Source organism: Lemur catta, chromosome 8, assembly GCF_020740605.2.
Source record: "Lemur catta isolate mLemCat1 chromosome 8, mLemCat1.pri, whole genome shotgun sequence".
Lineage (NCBI taxonomy): Eukaryota > Metazoa > Chordata > Mammalia > Primates > Lemuridae > Lemur > Lemur catta.
This window is the reverse complement of record NC_059135.1, coordinates 2921229-2939343: the sequence shown is the minus strand read 5'-3', so window position 1 is coordinate 2939343 and position 18115 is coordinate 2921229. Positions and strand designations below refer to the sequence as shown.

The 18115-nt window shown below is 45.8% G+C and overlaps 1 protein-coding gene across 13 annotated transcripts in view; it reads left to right on the top strand.

Annotated features, from left to right (window-relative positions):
* LRRFIP1 (LRR binding FLII interacting protein 1) overlaps positions 1-17912 on the top strand; it is a 76903-nt gene extending 58991 nt beyond the window's left edge. For 10 of the 13 annotated variants that reach the window (XM_045558680.1, XM_045558681.1, XM_045558679.1 and 7 more), the window contains one exon: positions 1808-4874. In XM_045558680.1, the coding sequence (XP_045414636.1) occupies positions 1808-3519 (1712 nt within the window). In that variant the 3' untranslated portion in view covers positions 3520-4874. Of the gene's footprint in view, positions 1-1807; positions 4875-9443; positions 9494-10969; positions 11088-11771; positions 11852-12918; positions 13024-17022 lie in introns of those variants that run through there. The other 3 variants (XM_045558689.1, XM_045558690.1, XM_045558691.1) reach the window with 1 other exon arrangement.
* The last annotated feature ends 203 nt before the right edge of the window (positions 17913-18115 follow it).

Sequence of the window (18115 nt, the reverse complement as noted above, 5' to 3'; positions counted from 1 at the left end):
GGCAGTCAGTGTTCTGGGGGTGCGAGGTGGCTGTGCACAGCGGCTTGGTGCTGGTGACAGAGCACATCTTCCTGCCCAGCCCTTCTTGAGCCAGCCCTGGAGGTGGCCAGGCAGCCCTGGGTGGTGGGGGTGGGGGTGAGGAGGGGGCGCCCTGCCAGCAAGGGTCTGAATCGCCCGCCTTGCTCAGAGGCGGCCCTCCTTTTTGCTTCTGAAAGAATATAAAATTGAGGAATCCAACAGATTGTAGGAATATTTTATAAAATTTTCAAAGATCTGCCAAGACTCACTGATTAATATTTGTCGTAATATTTGGCTTTGGGGAAAACCTTCAGATTTTTGTGTGCAGCCTCAGGTTGTAGCCTGCAGATGAGGCCTCGTCCGTCGCTGCTTACCAGCTTTTTGCAGCGAGGCTGGAATAAGGTCAGGGCCCATGACTTTTGGTTTTGATCTAGAAGCTTTCATCGTACTGCTTCTTATTTATGGAAATGTGGGACCCATAGGTCCTCACTTCTCAGGACTTGCTTCCTGGGGAGGTAACTCATTTATTACCTTTATGACTGTTAAAGAAACACAGCTCTTACAAATTGTGTAAAAGTTATTGAAAAAGATAATTCACTTCTGCCATATCTTTATATTGGTTCCCTGAACAGCTAGGAATTTCATCATGCTGCTCTTACTCAAATATACGTTTTACAAATCTTTGATAACCATTGTGAAACGCTTAAAGAATCAGAAATATCAGTTTTGTAAGTGGTTTCCAAATGTTTTTTGGTCACATATCCTATTAGTGAAGAATTGTGGGAACGTCTCAATATATATATTTATTTTTAATTTATATATGTATACTATTTCATTAATATAAAATGTACACTACAAAACATATACAAAGAAATTGTTAAAGAGGGAAGTAAAACTAACTCTCAACAGAAGCCCTAATATGCCCCCCATTTTCCCTGGGCTAAGTGCACCCACCACAGAGACCACTGGTTATAAAATTGTCTGGCCTTGACTTTCAGTGACATGGTGCTATATCTGACACGCTAAGGTTTTGTTTGGAGAATCCAAAATATAACTGTTCATTCTAAAGCAGTAGTACGTTCTTTGACTGGTGACTAGCTGATTATTTAATCAAGTGGTCACTTGATCTTACGCCCTTGCCCCCTGCTGGCGCTCTGCCCAGTCCCTTAGGGAGGGGCGGCGGGGCACAGACAGGGGTGCTCTCAGGAAGACCACAGTTGGGTGGCAGAAGATAGATGTCTTTTCACTGCATGGACTATTTCAAAAGTATCTTCTCCAGATTGACCTTGAGGCTGAGTTTCTAAAAGTGAACTGAATGTTCTTTTGAAAAAATTATTTGAAAGCTGCTGTTAGAGCAGGGAGATGCGCAGTGCGGGTTGGTGGCTGGAAAAGCGTGAGCTGTCAAGCTGTGCATTCACAAAGGAGAAGGGGGAACATGAACCCTGAGTCTGTTCTTAAACCCATCATTTTGGGTTGTTTGGCTGCCTGATCCAGAGCTCTTTCTAGTTGTTAAAACTTAACTTCACCTTTAAAAATCCGTCCGCACAAGGTGGCACCAGCAGCCACCCTTGCCTTTGCGGCGGTGGCCGTGGCCTTTGCTGACCAACACTCACTAGCGCAGCTGCCGCTTGGCCGCACAGACTGGCGAAGGCTTCCATTCCACGGGGCTCCTGGCGCCTCCCTCTCTGCAGGAGTGGCGGTGGGGTTTAGAACGTGTGTTTACATTTTAATGTGTATTGAGTGGTTACCACATCGTGGGGTCCCCTCAACTTTCTTAATGGTCTTTTAGGAAGAGCCAATGAAGTGGAGGTGAAAGATGAAATGGTGGAGAATGTGGGGAAAAGAGCAATCTTGCAGAATACTGAGAAAGAGCAGCACACAGAGGACACGGCAGAGCGTTGTGTGGACGTGGAGGCACACCCCGGTGGCAGTGCCGAGGACCAGCAAGCCTCCGATGGAGACAGAGTGACCCCCCTGGGGACGGTAGCGGGTGCCGACCGTGAGGAGCAGGCTCAGAGCCAAGGTCCAGAGAACACCCCTCTCTTTGCAAGCGTAGAGCAGGTTAAGTCCCCTGAGGGCACACACGTGCCGGATGACAGGACTGGAGCTTTCCTTAGCCACCGTTTGAGCGATTTAGACGGGGAAGCCCCAGGTCCTAGGAGCAGGCAGGGCAGTTGTGATAATGCCTTCGATATCGAAAGCCAGAGTAGGGAATCTGTGGAAAAGCAGGAAAAAGGAAAACAAGAGGATTCTAAAAGCGACTCGGAAGAGGTTAGCCCAGAGCCGCGTCAGGAGTCCGCTCCTCTGCCGACATCTGAACTGGAAAAGGGGGGAGGCGCAGACCCCTGTGGGCAGAGTGCGAGCCGCACAGAGTACGTGGCACAGGCAGGGGACGCCCCGGGTGGGCAGCAGCTGGGCACAGCGTGTCATGACGAGCAGCGTGCGGGAGCTGCCCCGGAGGAGCTGGATCCAAGCGTGGGGCGCAGTTTAGAGAAAGAAGTGACCAGCCAGGAAGCAGCGGAGCCCCAGGCGGCCCCGGTGCAGAGCATGGACGCAGGTGGGGAGGGCAGTGAAGGGGAGAGTGAAGAAGCAGGGATTGGGGGTGAGCAACCAGTCGAGGCAGGTGTCCAGAACGTTCCTGGTTCGCCAGCAGCCAAGAGCCATCATCAGGAGGCAGCCGGCCCAAGCCTGGTCGACACTGAACATGACCCCCTAGACACGAGAGAGCCCAGGGAGGAGAAGAGCGGCCACCAGGCAGGGGCCTTGGAGTCATCACCCAGGAAGGCAAAGAACAAGAAGAAGAAAAACAAGAAGAAAAAGTCACCAGTGCCTGTAGAAACCCTTAAGGATGCTAAGAAAGAGGTGACACATGAGAGCACAGACATAAGCGAAGTTCAGGAGGAAGAGCAGGTGACCTTCACTGATGGAGAGTCCACAGTGGAAGCTCAGGATGAGGTGGCTGAAAATCCAAAGCAGAGCACTGTGGCAGGAAGCGGGGAAAATGCTGATTGTCCAGAAAACCCTGAAATTGAGTTGGATGGAGCACTTAACCAAGAAATAGTAAAAACACAAGCAGGGAGAGTAACAGCCGGTGGAGACACGTTAGAGTTTGAAGATGACACAATCCAATCCTCAGGCCCTAGTGTTAGTGATAAAGAACTAGATGAAGATGTTATTAAAAGTAACGCTAAGACAGAAGGTGCCACCCAAGACAGTCCCCCCGAACCGGAGAATGAAGCAGTCAGTGGCCACAGCCCGCTTGGAAGTCAGAGTCCCGTGGAGGAAATGAACGATGCCCCCCAAACAGGCAGTGCAGGGGGGCCCACGATGCCGGAACACCCTGGTGGGAGAGGCGACAGAGCCTTAGACAGCATTAGTCTAGAAAGCGACGACTTCCCGGCACCAGCGGGAGAGGCAGGGGACTTGGATTCAGAAAGCAGCGAAGACACGAAAAGAGGGGGTGAGAAGGGCAGGAGCAAGGAAGACTGCACCATGTCCTGAGCAAGGCCGCTGCACAGGGCCGCGCGATGTGAGGCCGGGTTTTAGAGGGGCCAGGGACTCTGCACAGTAAGTCTAATCATCAGAGGCTCCCGTCTGTCATCTCCCCTGGCGACGTAAGTAGAATGTTCTAAGTTGATTCAGATGCACTGTACGACGTCAATCAGGTCCTCTGCTGCTCTAAGGCACAGGACTGCTACTTGTAGGTTCATATTTAATCATTGACGTTGTCACCCAGGTTAGGAAGAAAGACATGTCTGTTATCACTGTAAGTTCCAACAGAGAGCATTCCAGTAGTATCAGACAATAATGTGTACTGTTTATATTCTAGCCTAAAATGAAATAAAAATGTGGAACAATTGCCTTGGGCTGATATGAACGTGGCCATTCTTGACCAAACATATCAGCTTCTAACGGAAATGACCAAACAGCTTTCTTAGATTTCTGTATTAGGAGTATAATTGATATTTAAATTAATGCCTCCTTCACATACGTGTACTTTCATACTTGATTTTAGTATATACATTGTAACCTGTACGGCATTGTATTTAAAGGAGATAAACACCCAAATAGCAAATAGGTCACTGAGTGATAAGATTTGCACCTTAGGACAATAATTAATCATTTTAGGGTTAACAATCTCTCAAAGCATGAGGGGACTCTTATTTTCCTTTACTTCATGTAAATCTTTTATCTCAAATCAATGCTTTTGGATCTCACTGTTAGTGATACCGGAATTTACTTTGTAGGAGACTTTGACTTCACTTCATGCTGTTGCTATGTACCAAATTCAATTTATACTACGATTTTTTTAAAAAAACTTTTTTATGGAAGTGACATATGTTGAAATTTCATTTCCTACTGCAGTATTTGGGCAGGGAAGTCATTAAATGGTTTTGGACCTTAAAATTACTTCTCTTTCTGTTTGAGTGTCTAATCATTATGCAAGAGAGCAATATAAAGGGTTACTTCTTGTGCAGACTACTAATTAGACTATAACAAGATATTTTAAAGAGTTGAACCACTTTTGGTATTTTGGTATAAATATTTTCATTTATTGTTTCTCAGCATATTGTTACTTGAAAATTCTTGTTTCGATCTGCCTGAAGAGAAAATATATTTTCTATACAAAGGAGCATTTAAAAAATAATTATAAAGGTAGACTAAAAAATTGTGACACATGAAATCACAAAGGAATGTATGTTATGAATGCTAATTGACACTTTATGAGATTATGTGTGTTCCTATTACTGTTACAAGATATAATTGAATGCAAAAAGACCAAAACCTCAGTAAAAGTTGAGGCAAACATAAGTGTTACTATGTAATTGAAATAAACACATTTTATAATTTTACAAGCCTGTGGTTCCACTCTTTGGGTGAGCTGAATTCTGATGCTGGCGACTGTTTTACATGACGACCACCTTTAAGGTTGTCTGCCTCTGGGTTGCTGGGGGAGGCCCAGACCTGGCGCCCTTTGTCGTGAGTGAACGTCTCTCTGGCGTCCAGCCTGGTGCTAGCGTGGGCCGTCGTGGGAGAGTGAGAGGTCACCCCTCGCACCCTCTCCTGTCATCTGAGGTTCTGATGAGGATCCCCAGCTGTGAAAGGTCTCCATTGTGTTGCTCTGGTTAAATGTGCCAATCCTTAGAATGTTTGAAGAGTATGATGAAAGCGGCAGAAACGTTGACTGTTTCCCCTTAAGTGTCCCTGAAGTAGAGGACAGTGGGGATGACAGAGAAATCGGAGGCTTGCTGGAGAATCAAGTCAAAGGGCTCTACAGGACCTTAAAGGGTTTCAGTTTACCGCTTTCACCTCAGCAAAGCCGCATTGGTACAAACAGCCCTTGTCTTTGCTTTCAAAGGCCTCTGGGGCAGCAATGCAACACCAAAGCCATCACAAGCTGAGATCATCAGACCGTTTTAAGTTCTTTCCCTTCTATCCCATGTTATTCAAAGCCCCGTTCAGGCCAGTGGGCACACTTCGCACCCTAATCCAGCCGACCAGCAGTGTCGACTGTCCACTCCTAGTCCCTTCATTAACGCGCAGTTTTGATCACTCTGTACATGGAGAGCAGGTGCCGGGAACACACAGGGAGGACCCGGCCCGCCAGCGGGGCGTGGACAGCTGGGAGTCAGGACCCGAGCAAAGAGGAAGGAAGGAAAGACTCTGAACAGCCAAACCGTTTCTTGGTTATTTCAGAGCCTTCCTCATGAACGGCAGTGACTCTGCCCCGGGGGGTGATGACGTCAGAGCAGGGCACAGTAATTGATATTCACAGTGAAGGCCCTTAAATTATCAAAAGATGATTCACTTAGGTGTAGTCAGTTTAAGAAGGCAGGGAAATATGTTTGAAAGATTTCAATGTCAAAAGATTCAATCTCAGAAAAGGATCGAAAGGTTACCTGCCAGCCCTATCCCTACGGAAACCCAGACCACCGAGGTCACTATCATACAGAACAGAGAACCATTGATCAGTGACACCTGACATCAGAAAGCGTGGGTACTTTTCAGCCGCAGCCAGAACACAGGTAATGTGTGTAGCTGTAAATCTTGTCTCAAAGGTATAATTAATTATAATTATGGGTGTATGTAGAAAATAGGGGAAAATAGATTTTTGAATTATAGGTTGTTACAATATACAAAGGTCAGAGAGCAGTAAAATTTTTAAAGTTTTACAGAATGAGATGTTAACTACTTTCTATAATTCTTAGTGTCTGCAGTTAACAGAAGACCTAATGTCTGTTTAAATTTCCACCGTCACGAGGACCCTGGAATGCTAATTCTGGGGCATAGACGGTTTGGGGTTCGTGTTTTCTACCGACAGCCTCCTTTCCTGGAAGACCTCGCGTGCAGCATGCCACGTGCCACACAGCCACCGAGCCAAGGGAGCGCAGCGGTCAGGCTGGTTCCCACGTCCAGGCCCCTGAAGGAAAGGGAGGGGTGTGTGTGTCGTGTGCAGAATATGGACTCGTTCAGAGTGATGATCGTGTATATAGAAAACTTTGTTTTTCCAGAGGAACATCCTTCCACTCTTTACGGTCTCTCGTACATATTCTTGGAGATGTGAATGGCTAGTAGCTGACGCAGGGATGTATTTCCTAACTCTACAGTCCCCCCGCGCCCTGGAAATAGGAGAAGCAGCCAGGGCTCCAGCGGCCTGGCCCAGTCTGCGTTTTGCAGGCAGGAGCCGCTCTCCTGGTGGGAGGCTGGCCTCAGGCAGGTGAAAACCTGGGCAGGAACTGCAGTCAGACCAAGTGGGTGTGAGGACCGCAGTTAGCCAGTCAGGGTGTTTTCCAGAGACCTTGGTCCCCCTCAGTCCTCCTCATCCTCCTTTGTCACCTCTACGAATACAGAGGGGAGGTAACTGTCCTGGGCAGTGGGAGGAGGAGCCCTGGCCTGTGTTGGCTGAAATTAACCCACAGAATTAACAATATGCTCTTGGAAATACATTATTATGAGCAGTCTGTTTAACTTCCCGGGGCCTTGTTTTGCTGTGTGAGAGTGGGGTGAGACCCGCCTTTTAGGGCGTGGGGAGGACCAGATCCAGCACTTTGACAGGCGCAGCTTACGGATGCCGCTGTCGCTGTTGGTCGGCCGTGCTCTGCCTGGACAGGCCAGCGAACAGCGGGCAGGCCGAAAGAACGGCCAAGGAGCACGGGAGCTCGCAGAATCCCAACACCTGTTTGGCTACCCCAGGAATTTTCTAGGTCTACCTCTTTTTTTTCCCATTTCATGGGTCTCTAAAATGCATACCAGAAAGGTTGTTGAGATTTAATGTATGAAAACCAGGTTTTTAAAATTGTAATCCTTTAATAATATTACTAAAATACATTTAATAGCCAACTAACTTCCCAGTATAAAAGAACATCGTAAATTGGGGACAAGGTGACTTCATCTTTTTTGATGCCTCGTTTCAAAAAGCTGCAGTCACTGTCTTAAAATGAAGAATTTTCATCTGTTTATAATCGGATGCTATAGACCAGTGATGAGCAACACTATTTACTGAGTAAATACAAGGTAGTACTAGGTTTCCAGTATTCTTGCTAAGTAGCATCACAGTAAGTACATCAGTAATGTGTTCTGCTCACTCAGCAATTAGACTTGTTGGTTTTTAAAGCTATGAAAAGCAGTACTCCTACTTTCTTCATATCAAATTATTTTGCTTCATTTTCTTAAAATTATTTAGTTTTCATTGTCTTCTCCAATTCTGCTTTAAAATTTCTCTTCCTTAAAAGTTTTATCTCTCTATTTTTTATATTCTCACTATAAGACTAAAGGTCAGATTATCTTTATTTTTTGCGAGCACTCATTACATTTTAACATTTATTTTCTACTAATCTAGAATATTTGAAGTCTTCTAATAGAAAAAAATAATAAAATTGTACAATAAATATATGAGCCTCAAGATCATGTTCTAGCATATTCAGTGTTTCTTACGATGACTGTAGTTTTTGTTTGTGGGAGTATAAAATATATGAGATAAAATAAAAAGTGACATTGGATAAAAGAGCTAGGTTTGTGAGTACAAAAAGCTTTTGTTTCAGTGTGGGCGAGTTTATGGAAGGGAAAGAATAAGACATCTGTCAGAAGCAATCTGTATGTAAATGAAAATGGAACTCAAAAGGATCATAAATTTAATTCACTTTATATTATGTTCAACATTTTCTGGTGTCTTATTTTGTCATTGTGCCTTTCAAAATAACAACTTAGACTCTTTGGAAAAACAAAGAAAGATGTAACTTGGATTAGACTGTGACTGGATGATTTTTTAAAGGAAAACAAAGATACATTTCATGTGAGTTATTTCCTGTTCACATGGCTGACCGGGGTTAGAGTTTTACTCTGAAAATTTTGGAGCTAGGCATTGTGAGTGCAGAGTGTCCTCTCAGGAGGCAGAGCCTTGGGCCAGAAGTCAGGGCGGACTCAGAGGTGTGAGTTTCGATCTGGAGAAACAGTGGCGTGCAGCGGTTAGGGGTGCGAGGCCTCAGGAAGGCTGCTTGGTCCCTCTGGGCCGCCGTTGTTCCTCCTCTGTCCAAGGAGGCTGTAATGACAGCCCACCCATGGGGCTTCCTGGACTGAAACGAGCTAATGGTGTCAAAGCTGCTGGAGCAGTGCCTGTCTGTGTCACAGAGGAAGTGTGCAAAACGCATTGTCATCATTGTCATCATCCCATCGTCTTGATTTTGCCTTTGAACTGGTGTGGCATTTTACCCAAACCCCCAAACTCTCCCAGGCCTTGGTTTCCTCCTCTGAATCTGAAGAGTATAGTACTTGACACCCCCTCAGAGAGATGTTTGGGCAATTTAGAGACACTCAGTGTGTATGCATCTGTATTTATCTGTGGTGGGATGAATGACAGACACCTAAACCATCACTGCATTTCTCCTCAAAAGAATAACAGCTTTTGGTAACTGGGTTAGCAGACATGTTGTCAGTGGACTTAGGGTTCATAAACATGTCATCAAAACTCTGACATCGATGAGTCTATGAGAGAAATGAGAAAGATAAACACGTCTGAGATGTAAACTTATAAGGGGAAGATAATGAAAATGTTGGTGCTGTTGAATCGTGATTATCAGTGTGTTTCAGCATTGCTAATGATGTTAAACCATGAAGCCTGTGAGATCTTGTGTTGCAGTGTGGCTTGGCCCTAGAGTTCTTGCATGCTAACCTAAGGTAGAAGACTAGCTGTTTGCATGCAGCCGGAAGCTGCTCCCGACGTGAAGCATGTTCTGGGCGGTTGACCCAGCCCCCCTTGGCTGAATTCTCCCCCAGTCCTGTCTGTGGCCTCATTCACCATGGTACGTGTGTATAACTACCTTCATCATTCGTTTCACTAACCTGAACAATCATTCTTCAATTTAGCCGTGTGCTGAAAGGTGCAGTACTCAGATCCACCTAAACCCGTATCTTTCTGATTTCTTTAGCTATTAGGTTGAAAAAGCTTGTGGAAGAGCGGGAATGCTTATTGGAACAGGTAACAATCTTTTTATTACTTTATGGGTTCTTGAACAGGGCACCTGAAACCACCTTCCCATCCTTATTACTTTTTGCTTACTCAGAAAACCCCTAAATGTATCATGCCTGAAAATAATTTCCAAGCCAACTGGTGGTCTTAGTATTTTTATCCAAATAGAACATTGTAAGTCATATGAGGTTTCATGAGGATGTCTCAGACCCACAGCCAGGCAACAGGATGTGGTATATGGTACCAAATTGCTGCCTAAAATAAATGTTAGTGTAAAAGTCCTAGATTGCCCATGGAGTGGCGAGGGCATTACTAAGTCATTCCAAACACCGCTTCTCTTCCTTCTGCTTGTCATAACATCGGTTTTGTGCTCTCCCAGTGACCCTACCTGGCAGGCATTTCTCTATTACAGCTGATCACAGTTGCTTTAACTGTGGTTTATCTTCATTGCTCTCACCTACCTCAAGAAAACTAAACAGTTGTCCTATTTGATCTTTTTTTTTAATGGAGGATATTTATTAAATCATTCCACAACTTTTCTAAAGAAATTCAGTTCTTCTAATTTTCCCTCATGAGCCTAATCAAGTGTATTTGCCTCCCTTTTCACAATTCTGTTGAAGATTCTGCCCATTGGGCAAAGCACTAAATATAGTGGGAGGATTCTCTTGAACTCCCTGTGATCTTTTAAAAGCATGTATGCATTGGAATTCTGTACTTTCTTCCTTAAAGCACCATGCACTGATGGCTTATATTTAATTGGGGGTTTCCCACTCCACACCACACACAGCAGAAAGACTGTATTTGTTTCTGTCTTAGAGAGAGGAAAGCTGTGCAGAGACCATCTTCCTGAGGGCTGGCAACCCGCCTCTGAGCACACCTGCAGCACCACCGGGTTCTGTGGGAAAGTGCACCAAGAACTTTGTTGGGAATTTAATTAAGATACATCTGAGCCCAGAAGTCTCCACGGGGCCCTTTCTGGTTTCTTAATGAATAAAGTAAAAGTTTAATAGTGCACTGACTTGCTAACCGATAAACATTTGAAGTACTTTATGTACAATCTCCTGAGTCTAGAGGAATTTCAACTTTAGAAATAACTTTTCACCCAGAGACACAAAATAATTCAAGGCTGATGTTGTAAAAATCGTTTGCTTTTCTTCCTGAGAAGAGTACTGATTGGCAGAGGTTTTTTATTTATTTGAGTTGGTTTCTTTATGAAAGGGGTGGGATCCCCTGTGTGGCTGGTGGGCTGCAGGGCAGGTTGTAACCCTTTACCACGGTGATCTTGGTGATCTCGGGCTTAACTACCAGCCCTGTCACTGTGGCACCAGGAAACACACCTGGCACTGCAAGGCAATGGGCAGTTGCACTTCTGGGTGTTGGTTTTTACCTTGCATGCGGCTTCCTTTCTCATAGGCTCTAAGCTGCAGCTTTTCAGTCTCATTTAGAATAGAGAAATTAACATATTTTACTGGCGGGTGTTTTCAGATTAAGAAACTCAAACGGCAGCTGGAGGAGAGACAGAAGAATGGCAAGCTAGACGGTCTCCGAGCGGAAGATGATGTCTTGGAAAACGGGACAGATGTGCACGTAATGGATCTACAAAGTAAATGCCAATTCTCGTACAGAAGTAAACTCTCCACGTGCTGTTTGTATTAGACTCGTGCTGGAGGAGAAAAACTGTCATGGCAAAGAGTACCCAGTATGCCCCTAGGTCCCCCAAAAGCTCTTGATACAGAAGCACAAAGATGTTTCTTTGTGGGACAGAGCAGGGATGGGTAGGTGGACAGAACAAAGGCGTTTCTCTCAGAGCCTATCAGTTAGAACAGGTGCCCCAAAATGCGCACCAAGATACCACCCTATTAAGCGCTGATGGAAACCACGTTTATTTTACTGGGTACAGCAGGTTTTTGATCTGGTTGCATGAAAAAATTGAAAGGTATTTTTTTATCCAATAGAGTAGAAACAGGCTTAAGGGAGATCAAATTACACCCAGTCTCTTTCCGCCTTCCTGCCACCCCCAACATCTTTTTGTCTTCTTCACCCACGGGCGCTCTCTTGCCTGGGGTTTGCTGCCCCCTGCCCAGGGCATAAAGGCACTTTCCCAGCCTGGGTTCACAGAGAGAGAGAGCCTTCTCCTGTTCCCACTCGGGCAAGCGTGCAGGCATGGGCCAGAACTAACAGATTTTTGAGATAATTATAAAGTAAGGGCTTGGTTCCCAGTGACTACTGTTTTAACATTTTAAAAGCCCAAGAGCTTAACGAATTTCCCTTTTCTTTCAACCTTCAGGGGATGCCAACAGACAGATCAGCGACCTCAAATTTAAACTTGCAAAATCTGAGCAAGAGATAACGGCATTAGAACAAAATGTACGTGTACCCTTTTTAAGCAATAATGGACAGCTAAACTGATGATTAACCAAAGTTTTACTTGCTGGAAATAGCCCTGAAAGGCTGAGGACAAAAAGAAGCAGAGATTTTTAGAACCAAAAAAAGATCCTGAGGGGAGTACGTTGAGACAGCAAGTCTCTCAAAGTCTTTCTTACAGAGAGAACAAGTAGGAAGGAAAGATAATTATTAGGATTTAGGTGGTTATAATAGGTACTAATCCTTTATGAGCAACAGTTGTAGAAAATAGCTACTGTGGCTTGGGAGTTTTTTTAAATTTTGCTCTTTAAAAATAACTTAGTGAAGTGAAAAGCACTTCATGCTGGAACATCCCTCTTGCCTGGGTCTCCCTCCCCGCCAGGCCAGCTCTCCCAGGGGTCTAGACTGGGCCCTCCTGCCTTAGCATGTTGGGCCCTGGGGCAATTTGTTCCAGCCAAAGGGAGGGAGAAAAGCAGCCACTCTCTCACCCTCAGGTGTGGGTAGATATGGCTGGAACTTTTTGAAATTTGTATAGAAACAGAAATGAGAACAGTGCACACAGAGGTGACGAGTTTTACAAAGCACGCTTTTGATCACAAGAGAATTAGCGTGTGCGGCAGAGCTGCTGTCATCTCAGAACCCTGATGGGGGGGATGCCCTGCCCAAGCCCCTCCTTTGCTCCTTGCCTGCCCTTTCCTGCGTCCTGCCCACCAGCCCCGAGAGAGAGCAGACTGGCACTGAGCTCCTGGCGGAACCTCTGCATTGTTCTGCCTCGACCTCCCGTTTCCAACAGAGTAATCGCAGAGGTGAGACAGAGCCAGGGCGGCTGGGCACCAGCACCGTGGGGGCCACCCAGTCTATCGGGGTCAGGGAAGCGAGTCCTTGTCAGGGTCACTCAGAAATATGAGCAAATAACCTGTGCAATAGTCCAGAATGTCACCTCATACTTCTTTGCAGGGTGTGTTCTCCCAGCTATTAAACCACAGCCTTTGATCTCAGATCAAATAAAGCAATTGAAGACAGAAAACAGGCCTATCAATTTATACCTGTGGTTTTTGCCTTCCTTTTAGGTAATAAGGTTAGAGAGTCAAGTAGCACGTTATAAATCGGCTGCTGAAAATGCAGAAAAAATAGAAGATGAACTTAAGGCTGAAAAGCGGAAACTGCAAAGAGAGGTAAAATTTTTTAGGCCATTTCTAGGGAAAGAACGGGTAATAAATGTCCCCCTAGTTGGGATAGGAGAGGGAGGATTCGCTACAGTAAAATGTGCCACGGGGCTATTCACCGCCGTGCGAGCGTCTTTCTACAGGAGTCAGCTCAGCCAGGGGGGAGCTTAGGGCCAGTCGTTGGCATCAACCAGTTGCACCGTCAGGTTTGAGCATTTCCTATAGGCCCCAGCCGTAAACACTAAGTATGTGAGATAAAGGAGTGGCCAGGCCTCTCTGCTCTGTGTGTTTTGTCACGCGGGGCCAGCCTGGCGAGGAACCAGGAGAAGTGGGCCCGCTGTGGCTGAGGGCCGGGCGCTGGTGCAGCGTGAGGCCGGGACTAAGTGCCCTTGGGAAGCCCAGCGGCTCTCAGGCCACCTGCTGGTCACACTCACAAATTACTGTACTTCCAATCTTTTTTTTTTTTTTAACTACACATATTTTACCCTACTAAAGACACTTGGCAAAGTTGTTCATTCAGCAAATATTTACAGTGTCTCCTGGGTGCCGGGCATGGGTCTGGGTGCTGGGCATGGGACTGGGTGCCAGGGGCAAAGTCCCTGCCTTCTTGGAGCCAACGCTGTAGAGGAGAGAAGTCAGAATAAACGTGCCCGAACACAGGAAAGGGGTGGGGTGTGGTGATGGCTGGGGCCAGGGGCAGTTGTAAGTGGGTGGCCAAGGAAGACTTCCCTTCTGGTGACCTATGAGGACAGGCCTGAAGCTGGTCGGGGGTGAGTCACGTGAGACCGGGAGGAAGCCCGTCCACGCCCAGCAGGCGCAGAGCGGGTTCATGTTCCAGCAGCACGGGTGGCTCTGGCTGCTGCGTGTTCAGACCCGAGGAGAGACCCTGCAGGGAAACCCTTGGGACGGCCATTCCCATGGGAGGGGGCAGCGGGGACGTGTCCAAAGATGCACTTTCTCTCCTCTTTAAAAATCTTTCTTCACCCCCGTGCCACCTCAGTCCTTATCCCCCTTAATAGCAGAGGGGCGACCCCCTGAACAAGCCGTCTGCACTCAGAGCCTTAGGTCCCTCCCTCCCCGAGGCCTGCACCCCTCACCGTTCTAGCGGAATCGCCTTCCCAAAGGGGCCTGGTGGTGGTTCCATATGTCCATCTGACCTCGTGCGTCATTTGCGTGCGTTTGACCCAACTGACCAAATGCTTTTCCCCGTCAAACTCTCCAGATTTTCCTTCTGCTTCACTGGCCCTGCCCTCAAAGTACCACTTGTGTTGCATCCTACACGTTTTGATGAAGGCTGTTTCAGTTACCATATTCTAAGTATTTCCAGATTTCCATTATGATTTGTATTAATATTTTAACCCATGAGTTGTTTAGAAATAGACTTTTTAAGAAACGTGAGGTTTTTTTTCCATTTAACTTTCTAGCTTAATTTTGCTATGTCAGAGAACATGGTCTTTATCATACCTGGTCTTTGAAATTTGTTAGTTCTTCCTTAACGACCTGATACATGACCGATCGCTGTAAATGCCCCCAATGTGCTTAGGGAGATGTGTCGCCTCCGATCTGCAGATGCAGAATTCTGTGTTCTCCCACTGGTGAAGCTCGTGAAGTCTGTGTTCAGACCCGATTCTTTGTGTCTGCCGAAATTCTCAGTAACGGAGAGATTTGTCGAACTCCACCAATAGATGATGGTGGGTTTGTCTCGTTCTCCCTGTTTCTCCATCAGATTTTGCTTTATATATTTTGAGGCTATTAATAATCAATGTTTAAAACTCTTATATCCCCTCGATAAGTTGCAGCCACCCTCTTGGTCCCTGCAGTTCACCTTGTCAGTTATCAGGTGGCAGCAGCAGCTTTGTCCGCTCTGGGCGTTTCCATCGCTTGTTCCAGTCTTTTCTGCATGGTCGTGCACTGGGTTGTCTCTCCTGAAATGCCTGTAGCCAGGTGGTGGCTGGTTTTGACTGAACCTGAAATCTGTATTTTCGTAAGAGACTTTAGTCCATCACTATTGGTATTTTTGGACTTGTTTCTACCATCCTACTGTGGGTATCCATTTGTCCTGCCCTTTTTGTGTCCTTTTTCTCTCTCCAAATTTAAAATTTATATTCAATTTCTATTCTTTTAGTGATCACCCTTGGGATATTATTTATTCATATTTAACTTCAAAAGTCTTGAAGTTAAACCACATCTTTACTCCCCTCCTGTACGATGGCACTTTTGAACACTAGCTTTAGTGCCCTTCCTGACGTACACAGGTTCACACACGTGTGTTTGTATACCCGTATGTCCACTCATCAGACAGTACTATTGTTGTTTTGTGCAGTCCATGTTTGTTTTGACATATCTACGTATTTGCCACGTAAGTATCTTTCCCGTTAGTATCTCCCAGTGTACATCTAGATCATTTAATGTATCTACACTAGAAGTTCTTTTAGAGTAGGCTTCTTGGTGGCAAATCCCCTCAGTTTTTGTTATGTGCTTTTATTTCACCCTTGTTCTTGGACAATAGTGTCGAGGGAGATACAGCTCTGGGATGGGCGTCATTTTTCCTCAATGCACGTAGCTACTGTCTTCTGGCTTCTATCGAGGCCGTGGGGAAATCTGCAGTTCTAATCGCGGGACCTTTGTAGGGAATCTTTTTGTTCCCTCTCTAGCTTCTTTCAAGTCCTTCTTTGTCTTTGATTTTGTGCAGTTTCACCCTAATATGTTAGATGTGGGTTTACTGCTCTTTATTCTGGTTGGGATGTGTAGTGGTTCTTGGATCTGTGAATTCTTTTTTAAAATCAATTTTGGAAAATAGCCATTAGCTCCTTCAATAATTCCTCTTTTCTAGTCCCTCCACTTTCCCCTCTTGGACTCTAATCAAAGGATATTCGACCTTCTCATTGCAGCCTCCACATTTTTTAACCATCTCTCTTTTATATTTTCCATCACCATACCTCTCTCTGTTTCATGATGCCTAAAATGTTTTTGCATAGATTTTGCAGTTTCCCTTTTTTTGAAAAAAGTGTATTCATTCCTGATAGTTTCTTGTTGTGCATATGCTCCCTTTTTTAATTATATCCTATTTCTTTAAATATTTCCTAACAGCCATTCTATTTTCTATATCTGACAACTGAAGCACATTCAGCGTTTGGGGGTCTAATTCTGTTGTTTATTTCTTCTGTTGACTCTCACTCAAATGGTTTGTCCTTTCGTGTATTTAGTGTTTTGTGAGAATATGCTTGGTTTTAATTTGTAGGAATACTCTAATCCAGGTCTGACTTGGGGAAATTTCCTGCACAGAGGACTTGCTTCTGCCTCTGCTGGTGATGGCTGGAAGGACTTCTGTCCCAGGACCCCAGCCACCCTCCTTGAAGGTTTTGGGTCTGGAGCAGAGCCATGGACTCTGTTCTAATGATCCCTATCTCCACAGCCCTGTGGCTACAGTTCTTCTGGCTCAGGGCACCTCCACTCTGCCCTGCTGCCTGGTGTCCAGGTGGCTCCCGCTAGCGCAACTTCTGCTGCTCATCTCCTGCCCTGAGTCCCAGGCTCTGGGGCCCTGGCTGCAGGTGTGACCCTCTTGGCCTCAGACATTCCTGCTTTGGTTTCCGGCTACAGAAGCCTTTCTGCTGGCTGCCCAGGCTGCGGGGGGCCACGGCCTCCAAGCTGGCCAGGCTCAGCTCTTGTTTGTTTGTATGTGTTCATTTGTTTGCCTCACTTACCTTTTGTGAGACCGTGACGGTCCCCAACAGTGTGCCCCATCTGGGGTCAGTTGTTTCGGAGGAGGAAGTTTCCCTAGTCACTCATGATGCCAGAATCATGTGCCTCATGCTACTTTTTAAATTAAGAAATACACACACACACACACACACACACACACAGAGATGTATGCATGCATTTTTAGGACTTTAGTGGGCCCGAGTTGTAATTGTATTTCTGGTAGGATTGGAATCTTGGCAACACAGAACCCTGCTATGTTGGGGGAGACAAGCTCCTCAAAGCTCACCGCCCTTCCTCTGTTTCCAGCTCCGCTCTGCGTTGGACAAAACGGAAGAGCTCGAGGTGAGCAACGGCCACTTAGTGAAGCGTCTAGAAAAAATGAAAGCAAATAGGAGTGCACTCTTGTCCCAGCAGTAGGTACCAGCTCGGGACGGCGACTGGCTGGTGACTGGAGAGCATTGTCCGTGGGCTTTTCTTGTCCTGTCTGGAGCGCTGCTTCTTCCCCCGCCTTCGGAGAGAAGACCGCGGCAGGCACTCGGCTCCTTGGTGCTCTGTGCCATGGCTCACTCGAGGGTGCCCCAGCCGCCACCAGACGCCTCTGTCTGCAGACCCCTGGCCCGCCTGGGGCCGACACCCAGACCCCGCGGGGTACTTACTCCACAAGCACACTGGGCCGCCAGGGGGCTGCGTCTGACGCACGGCAGCCTCTGAGCGCCGCTGCAAATGGTGGTCACGGTAGAGATGAAGGTGGGACTTGAGTTTTCTTTTCATGTGTCTTGCTGAAGATGAAGGGGAAATGTGACAGTGTTGGGACTTCCTTTCGTGGCAGAATCTGCAATTGGAGCAACTTCAGTAGTATCTCTTAGTCTGCGCTTTTCCTACACAAACACTGTGGAACCACAAGCCATTACCAAGCAGAACTCTTTCACTGGAAACAAGGGGGTGGTCCAGAAGTAAAAGTGACCTTAAGAAGACTCTTTACAGGCAACAAATGAAGCTTTTCTAAGGGATTTTTGCATCAGTTCAGTCATAAGAAAAACTTTTTTCCAGAGTAATTAGGCAATAGCTTCACTGAAAATGACAGCTTTTCATTTGCATTATTTAATCCTTATATTTGGAATTGAAGTTGTTAACTTCTTTTAAAGAATGTACTATTAATTAATAGAAAAATAAAAAAATGAAATGTTGAAAGACTTTAGCAATGCGGTTTTAATTTTTTCCTGCTGAAAAATAAATCTTCAACTGATTTCATAGTAATTGTTCTGTATATTTTTGGGTCATCTTTTTATTGTTTAAGCATATGAAATCAATTCATTTTTCATTCCCCGTTAAAAAAAAATGAGGCATATTCGCAGAATCAGTGCACTTAGAGTGAAAAGTAAACTGAAGAAGTAGGAGA